The 20,471-nt window shown below is 37.3% G+C and overlaps 1 protein-coding gene across 1 annotated transcript; it reads left to right on the forward strand.

The window, feature by feature from the left end:
• Window positions 1-9,161: 9,161 nt before the first annotated feature.
• On the forward strand, window positions 9,162-16,495 carry LOC116109717 (probable disease resistance protein At4g27220). Its single transcript, XM_031395943.1, has 5 exons — window positions 9,162-9,290; window positions 9,403-12,273; window positions 13,474-13,950; window positions 14,882-15,697; window positions 15,874-16,495. The coding sequence occupies exons 2-5, from the start codon at window positions 9,433-9,435 to the stop codon at window positions 15,928-15,930; spliced, it is 4,191 nt and encodes a 1,396-aa protein (XP_031251803.1). The 5' UTR covers window positions 9,162-9,290; window positions 9,403-9,432; the 3' UTR covers window positions 15,931-16,495.
• The last annotated feature ends 3,976 nt before the right edge of the window (window positions 16,496-20,471 follow it).

Genomic DNA, 20,471 nt, shown 5'->3' on the forward strand with positions numbered 1-20,471 from the left:
CGCCACAGCTTCCTGTGCCGGAGATGTACCTGCACCTTATACTCTCTCACTTTGAACCTCAAGGTGACCCAGCATAGCATAACTGAACTTATCTGTACTTTCAGAAGTTGAAGCCGTTACCACAGCTTCCAGTGCCAGAGATGCTGTATCAGCACCCTGCACTCTCTCACTCTGAACCTCAAAGTGATCTGATATAGCAGAAGTCGATTCATCTTTACCTCTGGAAGTTGAAGCCATCCCCACATATTCTGATGCCAAAAGCCCCAGACCCTGTTCATGTCCAAGTCCTGGGCGAAGCAAAGGGACTTCAATCGAAGAATATGGCAAGTGCTGTACTGAGACGGTCCCCATGACATCAGCCACACGTCTGAAGCGGGTAGTCACTAAAACACAAGATCCCTCAACTTTTAACCACATCTTTAACCATGATTTTAATTTCTCCAATCTCATATGATCTTCTTCCGAAACATCATCCAATACAAGCAAGAACCTATTATGCGGCACCACATCCTCACTGCTACGAGATTTACCAAACTCATCAACTATTACCTCTACAATTTTATCAATATCAAGACTTTCAGTAACAGAAACCCAAGCCCTGGATTGGAAATAAGATTTCACCATCTCATCATTGTAAATTCTTTGAGCAAGAAGAGTAGACTTATCAGCTCCATCTATTCCCACAAAAGGAATAAAACGCAAAATTTGCTCATCGTTTCGTAGTAACAAAGAGATTATAGTATTATAATTCAACAATTCAAGATCAACAAAATCACCTAATCCAGGAAAACCGACCTCAGGAATCNGATGAGAGAGAGAAATGATTATCCGAAGAGGGCTAGCACCTTCCGAGGGTAATAACGGGATTTCTATAGTAATAGTTACATAGAAAACAATTTGTGACATTTTAAGGGTTAAAATGGTCAAGCAATAATTAATTATATTTAATTATTATATCTTAAAGTGTTAAGATTAATGAGATGAACAAAAATAACCTTTTAATAGTTAAAGGGTAAAAAGGGTAAATTTATGGGTTGTTAATGTAAACTAGTTTAGTTTACATGGGCCCTTGAATAATATTGATTATTCAAAGGGTAGCATATTAAATTCGTGGGGTCCCTTTATAAAATAAGATTTTATTGGGCTTGGAAGTGAAAAATAAATAATTGCAAAATAGCCCAAGTATATATAAGTGCAAAAGGTTGCATTTTTGTTCATTATTCACTTGTTCACTCAAACACAAACTAAAAGCTCTCTCTCCCTAGCCAAGGCCACTCTCTAATCCTCTCAAGGTGGTGTTAAAGTGTGGAGGTTTCATCCTTTTGAAGCTAATCTTCATCAATCCAAAGCAAAGGAGTAGGTATAATCTCATATCCAAGCTTTGCATGTAAACCGTTTTTTTTAATCCATGCTTTCATGCTTTCATTCTCCATCTCCACCACTCTTCATGCATGCTGAATCTTTCAGTCGTGTTCACAAGAGGCCCTGTCCCGAGCTTCTCCCATTCAGGTCGAAACAACCAGAACCTTCAATCGCGGCATGATTTAGTTTCCAAGGTTCGATCCTCAAACCTTACAAACTAGGGGGCTTCTGTTATGCCCAAGAAAACAAATTGGCTGACGTTGATTTGCGTGACGAAACGTGGTCTGCTCCCGTCAGAACGGTAAGCGCACGTCAGGCCTGCCAAGCGCCCTGGAGCTCCCACGTGTCCGTTAACCTGCTCCAAATCGCGTAAAATCGGCTTGGGAAATGGGTAATGGGACGTAAAGCCAGATTACATCCTGACACACACACCAACCCAAGGATTTAATGATCATTACACGCATTTAGCTAGGTATAAGAAAGGGAAGACCCCTTCATTAAGGGGATTCGATCACTTGACATTGGAAATTTCTCTCTCTCTCTTAGCAAAGCTTTGTATTTACTTTTCAATCATTTGTAAGTTAGTCCGCTTTAGCGACCTGACCCACCATATTAATTCAAATCAGTGGATGTAGGATTTGCTACCTTAGCATCCGAACCACTTTAAAAACTCTCATTGCATTTAGTTCATATTCACAATCCATTTTCATGTGTGTTCCTAGCCCAATCAACGCTGTGCACGTGTCAATTAGTTGGTGTCAAAATCACGCATCAACATATATATTTTTGCCAACTTTAAAATCAATTAAATCTATAATGAAGTGCTTTCCTTTTTTATTTTTCCAAATTAATGGGCTATTTTGTCTTTGTAGCAGAAACAGTTGGGCGTGCATGTATGGACGCAGAAGTATCTAGTTTTTGTTCAGCTGAAATCCTGAAAGCGGATTTTGTTTAATGGACTTATAAGTACAGTTCGACATGGCCATAAAGCATCTTTCCAATTTCTATCATATTTTTATATCCAAATTGCCATTGGTAGTATCCTAGGAGAGGAAGAAACCATGAGAAGGGGGGAATCATCAAACATTCTGTTTTCTTTGTTGCTCTTTCTATTCATTGGTGAAGTGCAACAAGCTGCGTGTTCTTCTTCATGTGGAGACATAAAAGATATATGATACCCATTCTGGTTAAAGGACCCTCTAACGGAATTCAGTGATTCTGTTTTTGAACTTACTTGCCAGAGCAACAAACCCATCTTACGATACCGTTCTGGAAAATACTATGTGAAAGAAATTTCTTATGATGATCAGATAATTAAGTGTTGTAATAACACACTCACAAACCACAGATTATAGCCAAATAACACACATCCACAAAAGATCAAGAACACCATAATTTTACCTTGGTTCACCTTTCCAAGATTTGGAAGGCTACGTCCATGTTGAGCTCCGGAAACGTCGAAGCTCACTACACTATTTGGAAACAGTTTATAAATTACAAACACAAGATCGAAAGATTCAATCAAACCTGAAATCATCCTATCTGGTAACTAATAGCCCTGGAAACTATACACCCAGAATCCCAGCCAACCGAGAGACAAAACCCCTCAAATAGAATGACAAATCAATCACTCAACTCGTTACACAGAACCAAGATTTCAGAGCAAAGGATGAACCGTAGCAGAGCAAATACCTAACCCTGTTTCAATTGAATTACAAACTTGAAAACTAAAGAGAAAAGTTCACTTATATATCGTTGACCAGGATGGACTAAGCACAGCCGTTGGATCTTCTCAAAACTGATGGTCCAGATTCATGCTTGAAACGACAGCGTGCTGGTTAAGTGACACAGCACCGTTTCAGTCTTCACACTTACAATCTCCACCTTGAAGACATAAAACCCACTCTCTTACTGACTCCCATTTCTAGTGCAATTTGCCTCAACTTATTCCCTCATAGCTCTGGTGATGCTTTGATTATTTCAGGAATAGCAAGTTCATGCAATGCTTGAACTTGGCTGGACTGACAATTTTTGTTCCCATATCTGCTGGATTCTCTTCAATGGGAACTTTCTTTAACTCAATCTGTCCTCTGGTAATTAGGTCTCTGATGAAGTGAAATCTCACGTCCAAATGTTTTGTTCTCTCATGGTAGATAGGATTTTTACTTAACAGTATGGCACTTTGACTGTCTGAGAAGATAGTCACTTTGCTGTCAGTCAATTCAGATTCTGTCAAAAATTCTTGCATCCATACAACCTCCTTGAAGCCATCTGCCAATGCCATATACTCTGCTTCAGTTGTTGATAGGGCAACTAGAGGCTGGAGTTGTGATTTCCAGCTGATGCAATTCCCTCTAAGGGTGAAGCAGTAGGCAGTGGTTGACTTCCTGCTATCCCTGTCACCTGCAAAGTCTGAATCCACAAACCCCACAAGATCAAGTGTAGATGTTCTTTTACAATACTCTAAACCTATACATGCAGTACAGTTTATATATCTGAGTACCCATTTCAATGCAATCCAGTGATCACTTCCTGGATTTGACATGAACCTACCCAGTAAAGAAATTGCAAAAGCTAAATCTGGTCTAGTGCTAATCATTGCATACATCACAAACCCTATCACATTTGAATAAGGGACAGTTTCCATTTTTATGGTTTCAGCAGAGTTCTTTGGACATTGGGACTTAGACAAAATAAAATGATTTGCAAGAGGCATTGTTACAGGCTTACAATCAGACATTCCAAATTTGGTAACTAGCTTCTGTAGGTATGGTGTTTGATGAACCTTTACGGTATTCCTGGTTCTATCTCTGTTTATCATCATTCCCAATATTTTCTTAGCCACTCCTAGGTCTTTCATATCAAATTCAGAACTAAGTCTAGATTTTAGTTCAGTTATCTTTGATTTTGATTTACTAATCAGGAGCATATCATCAACATAAAGCAACAAGTAAATAGGCATGACATCTTTCAAGTCAAAGTAAAAACAGTTATCATACTTGCTCCTAGTGAATCCTAGGTTAAGTATAAAGGTATCAAACCTTTTATACCACTGTTTGGGTGACTGTTTAAGTCCATACAAGGACTTATGCAGTCTGCATACATGGTCTGGTCTAAGACAGTCTACAAAACCTATTGGTTGGGCCATGTAAATTTGTTCTTCTAAATCCCCATGAAGGAATGCTGTTTTCACATCAAGTTGCTCTAACTCTAGGTCTTGGTGAGCTACTACAGACAACATCATTCTAATGGTTTTATATTTAACAACGGGAGAGAAGACTTCATTGAAGTCTATGCCCTCCCTTTGGGTGAACCCCTTGGCCACCAATCTAGCTTTGTATCTAGGTGGTTCATTTTAATCTACACTCTCTTTAATCTTATACAACCATTTACACTGTATAATTTTCTGGTGTTTAGGTTTAGGGACTAGGGACCAAGTCTCATTTACCTGTAGAGAGTTCATTTCCTCTGTCATTGCTTGCCACCATTTATGCTTGTCCTTTGAGGTGATTGCTTCAGAGTATGACTCTGGTTCTATCCTCAGAATTTCAGTTCCTGCCATTAGGGCCGTATAGACTAGCTCTGCAAATGAGTATCTTGCTGGTGGCCTTATGTCTCTTCTGGTCCTGTCCCTTGCCAGTTGGTAATCCTGCAAATCATCCTGCAAGGGGCCTTGGGCCTCCTCTGTTTCATCCTCATTTTGGTCAGGTTCATCAGGTGTAATTCCTTCTTCTGGTGCAGGATACACTTCAGTGTGGGTATTCTCTGGTTGCCTGATGGTTACCTCCACCTCAATTGGTGTAGTGTTTGGTTATGTTACATTGTTGCTTGGAGATCCTGCATCAACATTAGCAAACTTGCAAAGGAAATCCCCTTCATTAAAAATCACATCTCTGCTAGTAATAATCTTAACCCCTGGTGCAGTCTTATCCCACAATCTGTAACCTTTAGTGCCCTCCTGGTATCCTAAAAATAGACACTTTATGGACCTGGGCTCTAATTTCCCATCACTAGTATGTGCATAAGCAGCACATCCAAACACTCTTAGATGGCTAAGGTTTAATTCTCTTCTTGACCACTTTGACTCAGGACAGTTGAAACCTATGGAACTATTAGGGCTTATGTTTATTAAGTAGGCAGCAGTGGTCAATGCTTCTCCCCAAAAAGTTTTTGGGAGACCTGAGGTGAATAAGAGACACCTGACTTTTTCTAACAAGGTTCGGTTCATTCTCTCAGCAACTCCATTTTGCTGAGGGGTTTTCCTAACTGTTCTATGCCTTAATATACCTTGATCCCTACAGTAATTGTCAAACTCCATATTGCAGAATTCTAAACCATTGTCAGTCCTTAAAGCCTTTACTTTTCTATCAATTTGATTTTCCATAAGTGTCTTCCAGGTTTTGAACTTAGACAGTGCCTCATCTTTAGACTTCAGTAGGTATACCCAAACTTTTCTACTGAAGTCATCAACAATTGAAAAGAAATAGGAATTCCCCCCATGAGATCTAATTCTTTCAGACCCCAAAGGTCAGCATGTAGATACTCTAAACAGTTTTTGGATAAGTGTATACCTTTGGTGAAACTACCTCTATGTTGTTTTCCTAAAACACAAGTTTCACAGAAATCTAGGGTTGTTATTTTATCTCTACCAAATAACCCCTATTGTCTAAGAATACTCATACCCTTTTCACTCATGTGACCTAACCTTGAATGCCACTTATCAGTATCATTCAGATTTGTGGAGACCAAGGCATTGTTCCCATTCTCAGAGTAATAACTGCCACACAAAATGTATAGCCCATTCTTCTTTGACCCCCTTAGAACAATATGATTATTCTTAAACACATTTATACAACCCCTTTCAGCCTTATAGCTACATCCTGACTCATCTAGGGTACCTAGGGATATTAGGTTCCTCTTTAGTTCAGGAATGTACCTAACATTTGATAACACAATAATTTTTCCATCATCTAGCCTTAGGGTAATGTTACCTAATCCTAACACTCTACAAGTGTTATTGTTACCCATATAGACAGTTTCATATTCACCACCCCTAAAATCTTGAAACCACTCTCTGTTAGGGTTCATATGGAAGGAGCATCCAGAGTCTAATACCCAGTCATGAGTCTGATCTGCTCTAGACACAGTTAGAACTTCTGGATCAGTAATATTTTTATCAATACATGCAACATTGCTCTCAGTGTTCATTGATTTTTGTTTCCTAATCCAATCATAGCAATTCTTTTTTAAATGACCAGGCCTATTACAGTGAAAGCATTTTCTAGTCTCCCCTTTCTTGTTAGCCCATTTTCCTTTCTTTTTAGCCTTGGACCAATTGTTTCTTTGCATGCCATTAGAGGAACTACCTAGATCAGGTTTACCTTTTACAAACAGATTATTGCCACTTCTTTTCTGAACCTTCCATTCCAATTCCCTAGCCTTTAGTCTTGATACTATAAGACTACACTAGGGACTGTGCCTGAATACTGTAAAGCATTCTTAACAACTTGATAGTCTTCGGTCAGTGAGTTTATCAGGATCATTGCTAAACTCGTTTCACCTAATTCCTAGTCAGTACCCTTTAGGACTATGGTCATTTTCAAGAATTCATCAATATTATCTTCTATTGATTTACTACTGTCCATTCTATATGAAAAAAGTGCACCCTTCAAGAAAGCAAGATTTGGTGCAGATTGTAAAGCATACAGAGTTTCGAGTTTACCCCAGAGTGTGATTGGAGCCTCCAATCCGTCCACTTTCCTAAGCACGTTGTCTGCCAAGTTCATCACGATCAAGTTGTACGCCTCCTCGTCTACTTTTCCCTTTCTTTTTAACTTGTCCGCTGACCACTTTTCAGCATCCTTTTCTAGTGCAATCCCTACTTTATTGTGCGAAAGTAGGGCCTGCATTTTCTTCTTCCAAGAATTGAAGTCAATTTTTCCGTCGTAGCGCGCAATTTCCATGCGGGTGGAACTAGTAGTGCTCATAATCAGAAATCAGTGTTGATTCTAGATTATTTCTGGTTTGAAGAAATACTAAAGACTCCTAAGAACCCTAGAACTCGAAATTTTAGAAAACCTCTAATTTCTATGAAACCCTAGAATTTAATTTTTCCTCAAATTCGGATCTCAAGACTCATTCTACGCTCTAAGGTGAAAATGCTCTGATACCACTATTGTAATAACACACTCACAAACCACAGATTATAACCAAATAATACACATCCACAAAAGATCAAGAACACCACAATTTTACCGTGGTTCACCTTTCCAAGATTTGGAAAGCTACGTCCACGTTGAGCTCTGGAAACATCGAAGCTCATTGCACTATTTGGAAAGCAATTTACAAATTACAGACACAAGATCGAAAGATTCAATCAAACCTGAAATCACCCTATCTGGTAACTAATAGCCCTGGAAACTATACACCCAGAATCCCAGCCAACCGAGAGACAAAACCCCTCAAACAGAATGACAAATCAATCACTCAACCCGTTACATAGAACCAAGATTTCAGAACAAAGGATGAACCCTAGTAGAGCAAATACCTAACCCTGTTTCAATTGAATTACAAACTTGAAAACTAAAGAGAAAAGTTCACTTATATATCGTTGACTAGGATGGACTAAGCACAGCCGTTGGATCTTCTCAAAACTGATGGTCCAGATTCATGCTTGAAACGACAGCGTGCTGGTTAAGTGACACGGCACCATTTCGGTCTTCACAATTACATTAAGGTTGTTGACGTTAACTTAGCCAATGGAAGTTTTGGCGCCCTTCCATCCCAACCTCTGTCAGTCTCTGAAACTTCCACCGTTTATGACAACAGAACATGAATTCAATTAGACTTAATATCTTCCATTTCTACAAGAGAACATACTAAGCTCTATACAGAAGCCCAGTTTTTGAGCTGCCCTTCAAATTTCAGTCATCCGTTGTACACAAGAGTTCCTTGTTTGAGTGGAAACCGGTGTCATGTCTATGTCTACCATGATGATAGATCGACAACAACCGATCGTCAAGATTCATGCTCGTTCATTTCAAGTATTCCTATGATTCTTCCGATTCAGACAAATCTTTCCTATGAAACCATCCAGAATTTGCTGCAGTTAGGCTTTGATCTTCGCTGGTACAACGGTGATTGTTATTGATATGATATATTCTACCGCTTTAGGCTCCTCAGATACACACTACGTTTCTATTGCTCTAAAAGTAAGCTTATCTTTCTGTATACATACGTGTTGAGGTTGTGATGAATATTTTTAATTGATTTATATTTTCTCAATATTTTTGAATCATCTGTCCCGGCTTAATTTTTATTTCCTGCACGCTTATGCAGAGAGTTTTGCTGACTATCTATTGTTCTAGCGGGATTATATGCTTCAACCATTGCGCGAACTATTTCAATTATCTGGTATAGTTTCCATGATCAAATTATTGTTCTTATTGTCTCCAATATTTATTGCGAGATTGATGCACTCTTTGTATGGTTTCTGTCAAAATTTTCCTCAAAATTCTTATTCTTGACTTTACTTCCTGTGTGATTCTGCAGATGAAAGAATCAGTATGCATGAAGAGTGGTGAAGATGGAGAATGAAAGCATGGATTCTAAAACCGTTTTTCAAACAAAGCTTTTTCAAACAAAGCTTGAAAAGAGATTATACCTACTCCTTTGCTTTGGATTGATGAAGATTAGCNGTATCCAAAGAGAAATGGAGGCGGATGAATTTTACTATCGCATAATTAGTTTTACTGTCCATGAAGCCCCCAAAACGCCCTATTTCTGTCAGATACAGATATCTCCCGACGACCAACAGCCACTTTCTGTGGCGGAGTCGATTCAGTTGCGGAGTTGATTCAGTGGCTGCGGCAGCTGAGAGCAACGCATTCTTCGAATTTGAGTTGAGTTTTGAATGACTTGTTAAAGAGGTAATATGAGTTAATATAATTGAAATTAGTTGTTTCAATGACTGTTTCTTGATTTCTTCCGCTTGATTGTTGTAGTTGTATCCTTACTCATAAACACTCGAATTTCTTTCAGATTTGCATCTTTTTGTATGATTGGTTAAAAATGGTCGACGTTTCCGTAGTTGGAACCGTTGCCCAGAAATTGGGGGAATCGACCAGACTTAAGTTAAGTTATTTGTGCAATTACAATAGCAACTTTGAGGAACTCAAGAAAGAAGTTGATAGGCTGAGGGATGTCAGAGCCAATTTATTGAGTACAATTGAGAGAGCTCAAAGTCGAGGGGAACAGATAGAAAGGGATGTTGAGAGGTGGCTGAAGAATGTTGAAGAGTTCATCCATGATGCAACGATGATTATTGAAGACTTTGAGCGGAGAGCAGAGAATCGATGTTGCAAGGGGCTGTGTCCTGATTTGACAACCCGCTATCGGCTTAACAAGAAAGCAGTGAAGGAGCTGAAGGCTGTTAGTGGACTCTTGAAAGACAGAAACTTTGATAGAGTTTCGTATGGTATCTTTCAACGGGACATATGGTCTAGATATTCTAAGGATTACGAGACCTTTGAGTCAAGAATGTCCATTTTTAATGATATATACAATGCATTAAGCAATGATGATATCAACATTATTGGAGTGTACGGGATGGCGGGCATTGGCAAGACTACACTGGTGAAGCAAGTTGCCTGGCAAACCAAGGAAGACAAGTTGTTTGATGAAGTGGTTATGGCATGGGTAAACCCAACTCCAGACATAAGAAGGATCCAAGGAGACATTGCAGATCATCTGGGTCTGAAATTCCACGAGGAGAATGAATTTGGAAGAGCAAGGAGGCTACGTGATCGATTGAATCAAGAGAACAGGATCCTTTTAATTTTTGATGATATGTGGGCAAGCCTTGATTTGGAGAGAGTTGGAATTCCTTTAGGAGATGATCACCGCGGATGTAAAGTTTTGCTGACGTCAAGAATTCATGATATATCAGGCAAGATGGGTTCTCAATGTAATTTCTTGGTTGGTGTTTTGAAGGAAGAAGAAAGTTTTAGTCTGTTTAAGAAAATAGTAGGTGATACGATTGAAAACCTTGAGTTCCAATCCTTAGCAATTGAATTCGTCAAGGCATGTGGAGGTCTGCCTATTGCCATTGTTACAATTGCGAAGGCATTAAGAGGCAAGAGTGTATTTGAATGGAGGGAAGCATTCCAGAATTTGAGAAGTCCTTCATCAAGAAAATTCACTGGAATGCTTGAGGACGTTTGTTCAACTATAGAGTTGAGTTACCGTCATTTAGAAGATGAGGAACTCAAGTCAACATTTTTGCTTTGTGGTCTAATAAATTATACTGATGAAGCTCCTGTTATGGACTTGTTGAAATATGGAACGGGTTTGGGTTTATTTAAAGGCATCAGTACTCTAGAAGAAACACGAGATAAAGTATATTCATTGGTCCATGAACTCAAAAGCTCTTGTTTACTGCTTGATGGTCGTAACCGTGAATGGTTTTCTATGCATGCTGTTGTTCGTCATGTTGCCTTATCAATTGCATCTAGAGGTCAACATGTGTTTGCACTGAGAAATGAGGCTACTCCAAAGGATTGCCTAAATAGGGATACAGTAAAAAGTTGCAATACAATCTGCATTCATGATGGTGACATTAGTGAGCTTCCTGAAGGATTGGAATATCCAGAACTTGAATTTGTCTGTATGAATGTGAAGGATTCTATTTTCAAAATCCCTGACAATTTTTTTACAGGAATGACAAAACTTAGTGTTTTAAGTTTGACCAAAGTGCATTTAGTGCCACTACCTTCCTCGCTTCATCTCTTAATAAACCTTCGGACACTTTGTTTCAATCAATGCGTACTGGGAGACTTGGCTGGTATTGGAGACCTGAAGAAACTAGAAATTCTTAGTTTTGTCTGTTTGGATATTGACCACTTGCCTAGAGAAATAGGTCAATTAACGAAGTTAAGGTTGTTAGATTTGAGCAATTGCTCTAAACTAAAGGCTATATCATCCAATGTTATATCTAGTTTATCAGGATTAGAAGAATTGTATATGGGTAATAGCTTTGTTGAATGGGTGTTTGAAGGACTCAACAATGACAGAAACGCTAGCCTTCAAGAGTTGAAGTATTTGTCTTCACTAACCACTTTAGAACTTCATATTCAAGATGCCAGGATACTACCAGTGGGCTTGTTCCCCAAAAAGCTGAAAAGGTACAAAATATTCATAGGAGATGAATGGGACTGGTATGATAAGTATGAGTACAAAAGAACTTTGAAGCTCAAGCTTAATACCAACATTGGCCTGGAGAATGAGATTATCATGCAGTTGAAGGAAATCGAAGAACTTTATCTGGATGAAGTGCAAGGTGTCAAGAATGTACTTTATGATCTGGACGCAGGTGGTTTTCCAAAATTGAAGCATCTCTCTGTACAAAATAATCCCTACATTTGGCGTATAGTTGACTCAGTGGAGTGGCTACCTTGTGATGCCTTCCCACTCTTGGAGTCCTTGTTTCTTCGTAGTTTGATTAACTTGGAGAAGATATGTCATGGTGAACTCACAGCAACATCTTTCTTTAATGTAAGGATGATAAAAGTGAGAAACTGTGATAAATTAAGAGATTTCTTGTCAATCTCTGTTCTTAAAGGCCTTCCGAAACTTCACACATTTGAGTTGATTAAATGCAAGAATATGGAAGAGATATTCACAACTGAAAGTGAAGGTGATGTCAACTATAGTGAAGTGATTGATGAGATTGACTTTTATCAATTACGCTTCTTGACTCTAAAATTTCTTCCACGGCTCACAAGCTTCTACCATGAAGTGAAGACATATTCTGCGGTACAAAATACACACAAGGAATTGACAACTAATAAATTATCCGATAAAGTCATTTTGGAGGATGGCCTTGATACTCCCATGCCCTTTTTTAGCAGGAAGGTAGGTTAACAATAATTTTGTTCTTTATCATTTTATCTTTCTTGTTTGCATTTGTTAACAAATATATGAAAAGGAATTCCTTGGAAAAAAGTAAAAGTAGTCTCATACACTCTTAAAAATTTACATGACTTCTTTCTATTCCCTTTGGGTTTTATTCTCCTTCAATTGTTGAAGATTTTTCTCCTTACTGGTTCGTATGTGATTTTGGATGCAACAAATAGATCACCACTCATATGCTTGTGTTTGCATATTTACTGTGTTATTGATTTGTTTGCGGCATTTTTTTTGAAGTTGTTTGTCAGTAAACCTCAGTCTTCTATATGCTGCTTTTACTCATTAATCTAAAACTACAATTAGGCATGCAATTGGTATGTTTCTATGGTGGTTTTCTAAATTGAATATGACCTTCTCTACATGTTAAAAAAAATTCTAACTGGGATGTGATAGGCTAAACTTTGGCTGTGTTTGTTTTATTATTTAGAGTAATATTTTTGAAAAAGTTGAGTTGGGTAGTTATTGCGATGATAAGATTTGAAAATTAAAAACACCCCCTAGGTTTGTTAATTTACTAAACACTCCCTACAATAAAACATTGAAAATTAACAAAAACACCTTCACCCACCCGTTAATGTCGACAGTCAGGCCACCACTTTCGCAGGGTGGCCAAAAGTTATCGTAATGGTGCACGACCAGTTGGATCTAGTCAGTTGTGCGTGGATCTGGCCCGAAAAGGCCATATCTGGCCGTTGCTGATGACTAGATGTGACCAAAGATCTGACATTTTCTGGCCAGATCGGCGCACGATCGACCAAATCCAACTGGTGGTGTGCCATTACGGTGACTTCCGGCCACCCTCTGGCAGTAGTGGCCAGCTGCCGGCATTCAATGGGTGGATGAGGATGTTTTTGTTAATTTTCAATGTTTTATTGTAGGGGGTGTTTAGGTAAATTAATAAACTTAGGGGGTTTAAAAATAGTTGAATAAAATATGATTGGATTTTGAGAATATTGAAACAAATATGTATTTTGGGTAAGATAGAAATAAGATAGGATAAGAATAATAAAACAAACACAACCTTTGTAGTTGGAGAAGTTAAATATTTGCTTGTCTCAGTAGAAGATTCTTAATCCTTATGGCATGTCATTTTTCCAGGATAAGTAATTTTGTGGAAGAGTATTGAAAAAATAACTTTCTCTGCAGGTTCTGTTCCCTAACTTGGAGGCCTTGGAACTTTGTGCAATTAATTGTGAAAAGATTTGGCCTAACCAATCTGCAGCACTGTCTCCTTTTCAAAATTTAACAAGCTTGATTGTGCGAGGCTGTGATAAACTAAAACATCTTTTTTCATCTTCTTTAGCCAGAAGTTTTGTCCAGCTCCAACACCTTGAGATATATAAATGCAGGGTTCTGCAGGACATTGTTACACAGGAAGACAAAGCAGAGGTAACGACTACATTTGTCTTTCCACGAGTAACCTTTCTGAAACTCTGGGACCTACCAGAACTTAGAACTTTCTACCCTGGGAGACATACTTCAGAATGGCCATTGTTAAAAAGGTTGGAGTTAAGTGGTTGTGACAAAGTAAATATATTCATGTCTGAGTCTTTTAGCTTCCAGGAAATTAATGAGGCCCTGCTGAATATCCCTGTGCAAGAAGCCCTCTTCTTGGTGGAAAAGGTACAACACCCATTTCTTTTTCTTCTTCAGTTTTGACTGTGATCAGATAAAAACTGAAAGGTGCTGCACTTTTGAATTGAATGATTCATCTTTTCATTGCTGTACTTAGTTACCTAAAGTTTTGACACAACCACTTCGGCAAGAGTGATTATATCATATTAAATGAAGGTTTGTTATATTGGTGGTGCTTGCTTCAAATCTAGATACATGTTAGCCTTAATCAGGGACATTGGTTTGCGTTCAGTTTAGAAGTGGTCCGTAGATTTGGTAGCAATGAATTTCACTAAACACTCAATCTGATCCAATTTTGATCATTTTATTGAATTTCATCCTTATTTTAGATTAGTTGAATTAAATTCATTCCAATTTATAGTAGATTGAAATCTCTTCCTTTCCACTCTAATCAAATTGAGCTAGTCTATGCTTCATGAATGGTTTGGTTCATACAATTGCTTGTTAAAAATAAAATTATGGTGATTGAAATGATATGTTGTATCTTTTTTTTTTTTATTGGTTTAAGAGATTCAATAACGGAACTGATAAACTTGGATTTCAAAACCTCTGATCCAATCAAAATTACTATATTTCAGAGTATATTGATCTCAAGTCTACTGAATTTGGAAGTTCCATTTGATAACAAGGGAGGGAAGAGATAAGATACTAATTTTCTTGTCTCTTCTTTTTATCCAAAGTATGGGCGTGGAGAAAAATGAATTAGGAAAGTCAAATGCTATATCTTTCTCAGGTGTTCCTGATTTTTCTGAAAAGTTTAAACTCGTTCTGGTTTAAACCTTACCACGTTAGTTGGTCTATGGCCTGACTATCAGTTCTACATATTCCCCCTTTTTCTGTTAACAATGTATTAAATAAAATCACGATATTCTACGAAATTGAGGGAACTCCAACTTACTTTTGTCTGATTGGTCTTCAGGTTGTTACCAACTTGGAGGAATTGAAATTAAGTGGCAAAGACATTACAAAGATATTCCAGGGCCAATTTCCAGACCACCTTTTTCACAATCTTAAAATGCTTGAGGTCGTGAATGATAAGTCTGAAATTTTTCCACTTGGTTTCCTTGAGATATTTCGCAATCTGGAAAAGCTTGAAGTAAGATCAAGTTCATATAAAGAGATATTCTCTAATGGAAACATCATGAAATATGCCCCAATGCTTGAATGCATCAAAAGTTTGAAGTTGTGGAAACTTCCTGATCTGAAGTACATGTGGAGACAAGAATCTGAAATGGATTCTATTCTTCAAAATCTTGAGATTCTAGAAGTATGGTGGTGTGATGATTTGATTAATCTGGTGCCATCCTCAGTTTCTTTCCAAAATCTTACAATTTTGGAGTTATGGTATTGCAGAGGATTAAAAACCCTTCTAGCACCATCCACAGCCAAAAGTCTTGTGAGACTCGAAAAAATAAATGTAGAAGGATGTGAAATGATGACAGAAATAATAGCAAGTGAGGTAGATGTGGCAGAAAATGAGATTATTTTCAGAAAACTGGAGTTTTTGTCACTTGAAAATTTAGAAAGTCTCACAAGTTTCTGTTCTGGCAATAGCACCTTCAAATTCCCATCTTTGGAAGATTTATTTGTGATAGACTGTCCCAAGATGAAGATTTTCTCTACAGGAGTCTTACAGACACCAAGTTTAAATAAAGTTCGACAAAACCGGGGAGTAGATGAAGGGTTTTGGCAAGGTGACCTTAATGCAACCATAAAATGGCTAAGCAAAGAAAAGGTATGAATTAAGTTTGATTAGATGTCTATATTATATCATATCATATTATATCTTTCTTATAAGATAATTTGGATGTTTAAATTGCCCTTGATACTTATTTAATTTAAATAGTATGAAGTAACACTTCTTGGTAGTTCATTCTTTCACCCTAAAATATGTTATCTTTATGGTTACAGAATGTCCAGAGTTTTGAGGAAGATTGTGATCATCCTGTTATGCATCATTTGGAGTAAGGCCATTTCGCTATTTGATTTATGAGGTAGTGCCACAATTTTCTTTTGTTCAACTTATGCAACCCTTTGGCTTGGCTCTAATTTGGATATGGAGTCCACATTTGCAAACACTGAGCTTTACACTCAGACATGTTGAAGAAAGATAGAACCTGATAGATGTAGAAACCCGGTGAAAGATTCCTACTTGTCAATGCCACTGAGATACAATTATTTTCTGAGCAAGACTAGCAGAAGTCTATAAAGAAACAACATTATAAAGAATCTTACTGCCAGAAGCCTTGGAGTGCAAAATTTCAGCTAGCCATGATAATCAGGTGCTGTAATTGAAAGATGATGAAATTATTGTTTACTGTATTTCAACTCAGAACAATGCACCACAGTGAGACTCCTGAATTTGGCAAATTTTGTGTAATTTCCTGTCCAGTTTTTGAGCATTAAGTACTGCTTGAAAGATGGTGAAAGGGCCTTCGATTTATTGTTCTACTTAAATGTAATGATCCCATTCCCATCTACCATATTCATGGGCTCCCGAAACACAATTTAAGTACCATTTCCTGCATTTATTCTAGACTTGTTTGGTTTTGGTTGATCTTCTTTTCTGTTCTCTGATCAAAGACCAAAAAAATAAAAAAAAATTCGGCTATGCCCACAATATACATAGATTTTTGGTTCTTTTTATTTGTGCATGATCTTTGATTTCCGTACAAACTGTAGAGTCTGTTTGGTTAGGGCCAAAAGAGAGTTTGAGCTTGAGCTTATTTAAAAGTGTTAAAATTTCTATATTATTTTATGAATTTATTTGATTTTTTTTTTTTTTTATATATTAAAGTATTTTTGATAATTTAAGACAAGAAATTTTATTATATCTGTGTTACCAAACAACTAGCATTTTTCTATAAAATCTCTTACCTTTATGGCTTTATCAGTTGAACTTTCAGAACTCTTCGAATAAGCCCTATCAAGCGGACCCAACATGTCCACTAACATCAGGAGATTTTTTGTTATTTTCGATACCTTAGGAGGGAATTTGTAAACTTAAGGTTAATTTTTATAACGTCAAGAGTTCTTTTACTCATTTTTGAAGCCTTAGGAGAGACTCTGTTATTTAAGCTTACTTCAGGGATCTTTAGGATTAAATTTTTAAATTCAAATATTTTAAGCAGCAGCTGACAAACTGATCTCTTAACATTTTTCATTTTTCCCCACATCCTAGCTTAATTATTTTTAGTTTATCAAGTCAACTATGATTACCCAGACACAAAGGATTCTTATTGTTGATGTGAAATTTCGTATTTTCTAGAATGTCTAGCCATGAACACAAGTTAACTAGAGATACTCGATTTACCTAGGAAGAAACCGAGTAAGATGGATGCGTGATTCCGATGAATTAGCAAGGGTGAACGTGAGTGATTAGGACAAGGTCGAAGTCAATGGCAACGTTAGCTAATAACAACAATGAAGAGGTGAGCTTTTTAAAGTGGTTCGGTCGAGCAAGAAATCAAGCCTATATCCACTTGTGCAGGATGAAAATCTAGCTCGAGCTCGGAGAAATCATAGGGGTTTCAGTTTGAGTACTGCACATAACAAGTTGAAGAAAACACACCGCTCAAGATAGGTGTCAACTTTTGACGAACATACTAGATGTCAATAAGTTTCGACAATTGCTGCGACACTTGGTAGGCCTACTTAGTTGCACGGTTACCACATGCAGTACATGCAACAACTTTTTCTAACCAAACGACTACTCACTGACAAACTCAAGTTAATTACAGCTATGGCCATGATTAAGTGTAATAATGACTTGACAACCTCAATCGCCCAAAATCTGTTAGACCAGACAACAATCATTCCACTAGTGTAACTCCCACTAGCAACCACCATCGCAACTCTTATAAATACTTATTTGAAACCTTGAAAGAAAGGGGGAGAGAAAAAGCAGACAAAAATAGAGAAGAGAAAGAAGAGAGAGAAAGTACTCTACCTTTATTATAATTCTTTGTAATCACTCATCTCAAAAATACAACTAGTGGATGTAGGCTTAATTTCTTGCTTGGCCGAACTACTTTAAAAAGCTTGTCTCTTCATTTTCATTATTAGCTAACTTCGCCATTGACTTCGACCTCATCCTAATCACTCTCGTTCACCCTCGCTGATTCCACATAATCACGTACCCATCCTGCTCAATTCCTTCCTAGGTCAATTGAGTATCTCTAGTTGACGCTTATTCACGGCTCAACATTCTAGTTGTTTCAAAATTTCACTTGGGTTCCACCCTTCCTTCCTAGGTCGACCGAGTATCTTTAGTTGACGCATATTCACGACTCCCTTAGCTGGCTTCCACATTCATGGCCACCCAAAAGATGCTAAGTACTTTTTTATGTTTGTGCTTAGCTTGTATTGCATGTAATGGGAATTCTTTGAGTGATTTTGTAGTTCTTGTTTCAAAATCATTGGTGGTGAAATTAATTTGTTATTCAAGTAGCCACCATGTATGAATAGTAATGGTAATGTTTTATAACAAATGGTTTAACCCAAGCCTTTCTTTATACAACTGTTGATATTTTATAGAAATTCTTTGGCTTAGTGCTCCCTCTCTTTTATCTTTTTTAGTTGGATGACAAAACTCTGGATTTAGCCTCTAATTTTGAGGTTGGGGGTTTAATTTTTGTTTCTAAAATCATAGGGGTAAGGTGATTTTGGGGTTTAGTGTTGACAAAGTCTGATACCCTTAGTTTCAGAAATTAACAATATCACCCCTAATTTTCAAATTAAGACATGAAAGTCAGCAGAAAAAAAAGAAGGTGATACTGTTAGTTTTTGAAACTAGAGGAGTACGATGTTCTTAAGCCATAATAAAGGGTAACAATTAATTCTGTTCATCCTTTAAAATTGTAACATTTAAGGGAGGTCAAAGTCTTTCTTTTTATAATTATTAAATTTTATAGAAAGTTTTTGCTTAGTGCTCTCAATAATTTGATCTTTTTAGCCGGATAAAAGACACTTTGGACTTTGGATTGGTTAGCTTTACCAAATATTTTATTATATATGCTTGGGTTAATTTTAGCACCCCCAATGGGATTGAATAATATAACGCAAGCCACAGTTCTTGGAAATCTTCAATTGACCCTTGACGTTATTCCGTCAAATAGACAAATATGCTAATAAATATTCAGTTATTTTTTTATTTTTTACCTTTCGTATTTTTTCCTTTTACTAATTTTCTTGGAAAGTTCTCTTTTCCTTTCATTCATTTTCTTGGAAAGCTCTCTTTTCATTTCATTCTTTTTCTTGGAAAGTTCTCCTTTCCTTTCATTCTTTTTCTTGGAAAGTTCTCTTTTAGTTACCACTTCATTAATTGAAAATTGAGTTAATAACATTAACCCCTTAAGGTTTGATTAAATAACAAAAATCTTCCTAAGGTTCATGAAAAAAACAGAAATTATGCTAGTGTTAAGTTTTAAATGTTAAAATGAACGGTAGGAGGGGAATTTTGGTAAACATTTATAAAATCATAATAGAGTATGTTCTGAGGGCTCATTATCCGTTTACTAACCGTAGGGGGATTTTTGTTATTTCCAAACAGTAGGGGGATTTTTGATCTTTCTATGACACCTAGCCACACAGGTGGATGTTTTAACTCTTAAAACCACATATGAAAACTCAAACAATAGTCCAAATAAATTCCTGCTCACAGACTCTTCACCATAATCACAGTGTTGATCTTCAACTAAATCAAATATAGTTCACAGTCTCGACGACTACGAGACATTTCGCAACCACTATCCTCCTCTAACTATAATTCTCCACCTTTGAGCTAGATCAGACCGATTACACCAAAGGTATTTTTTTTTTTTTTTTTTTTAAATTATTGTAAGCTATGGGAAATTGCTCTAAACTTCTGAGGTTTTCATGTAACAAACACTTTGAGGTTTTTAGTAACAGGCAGTTTACTCATTGTTCTCTACAAATTCTCATAACCCTTGCTTATTTCCAGTTTAATCAACTATGATTATTGACATCCAATCCAAGTGATTTCTTATTTCGCAATTCTAGTGTAGCTGTCTTATTGTGTGGTCTCTGTTTTATTGTTACAGCCCTTCAGAACTAGTTGAAAATGGAGGAAACGGTTGGTTCCTCTGCTCTCCAATCCTGCACTGATTTGATTGGAGATCAGTTTAGTCTTTTGTACAACTACAAGACCAACTTTGAGAATCTAAGGGCACAAGTTGAGAAGCTGACCCTTGTCAGACAGCGTGTGCAGCATAAGATTCTGGGTGCTGAAAGAATTGGGAAAAAGGTAGAACGCGGCCTTATGGTGTGGCTCAACAAAGCGAACAAGCTCATTGATGAGGCCAACACGATGATGGAAGATGAATGGAAAGGAGAGGATAGATGTTTTGGGTGGTTATGTCCTAATCTGGGAGCCCGCCATCAGCTTAGTAAGAAAGCTGTGAGGAAAGTCAAGGCTATGGCTTTACTCCTTTCTCGACCAGAAATATTCCAAGAAGTACCCTCCCATAATATTCCAGATGAGATTTCCA

This window comes from Pistacia vera, unplaced genomic scaffold, assembly GCF_008641045.1.
Source record: "Pistacia vera cultivar Batoury unplaced genomic scaffold, PisVer_v2 Contig588, whole genome shotgun sequence".
Taxonomy (NCBI): Eukaryota; Viridiplantae; Streptophyta; class Magnoliopsida; order Sapindales; family Anacardiaceae; genus Pistacia; species Pistacia vera.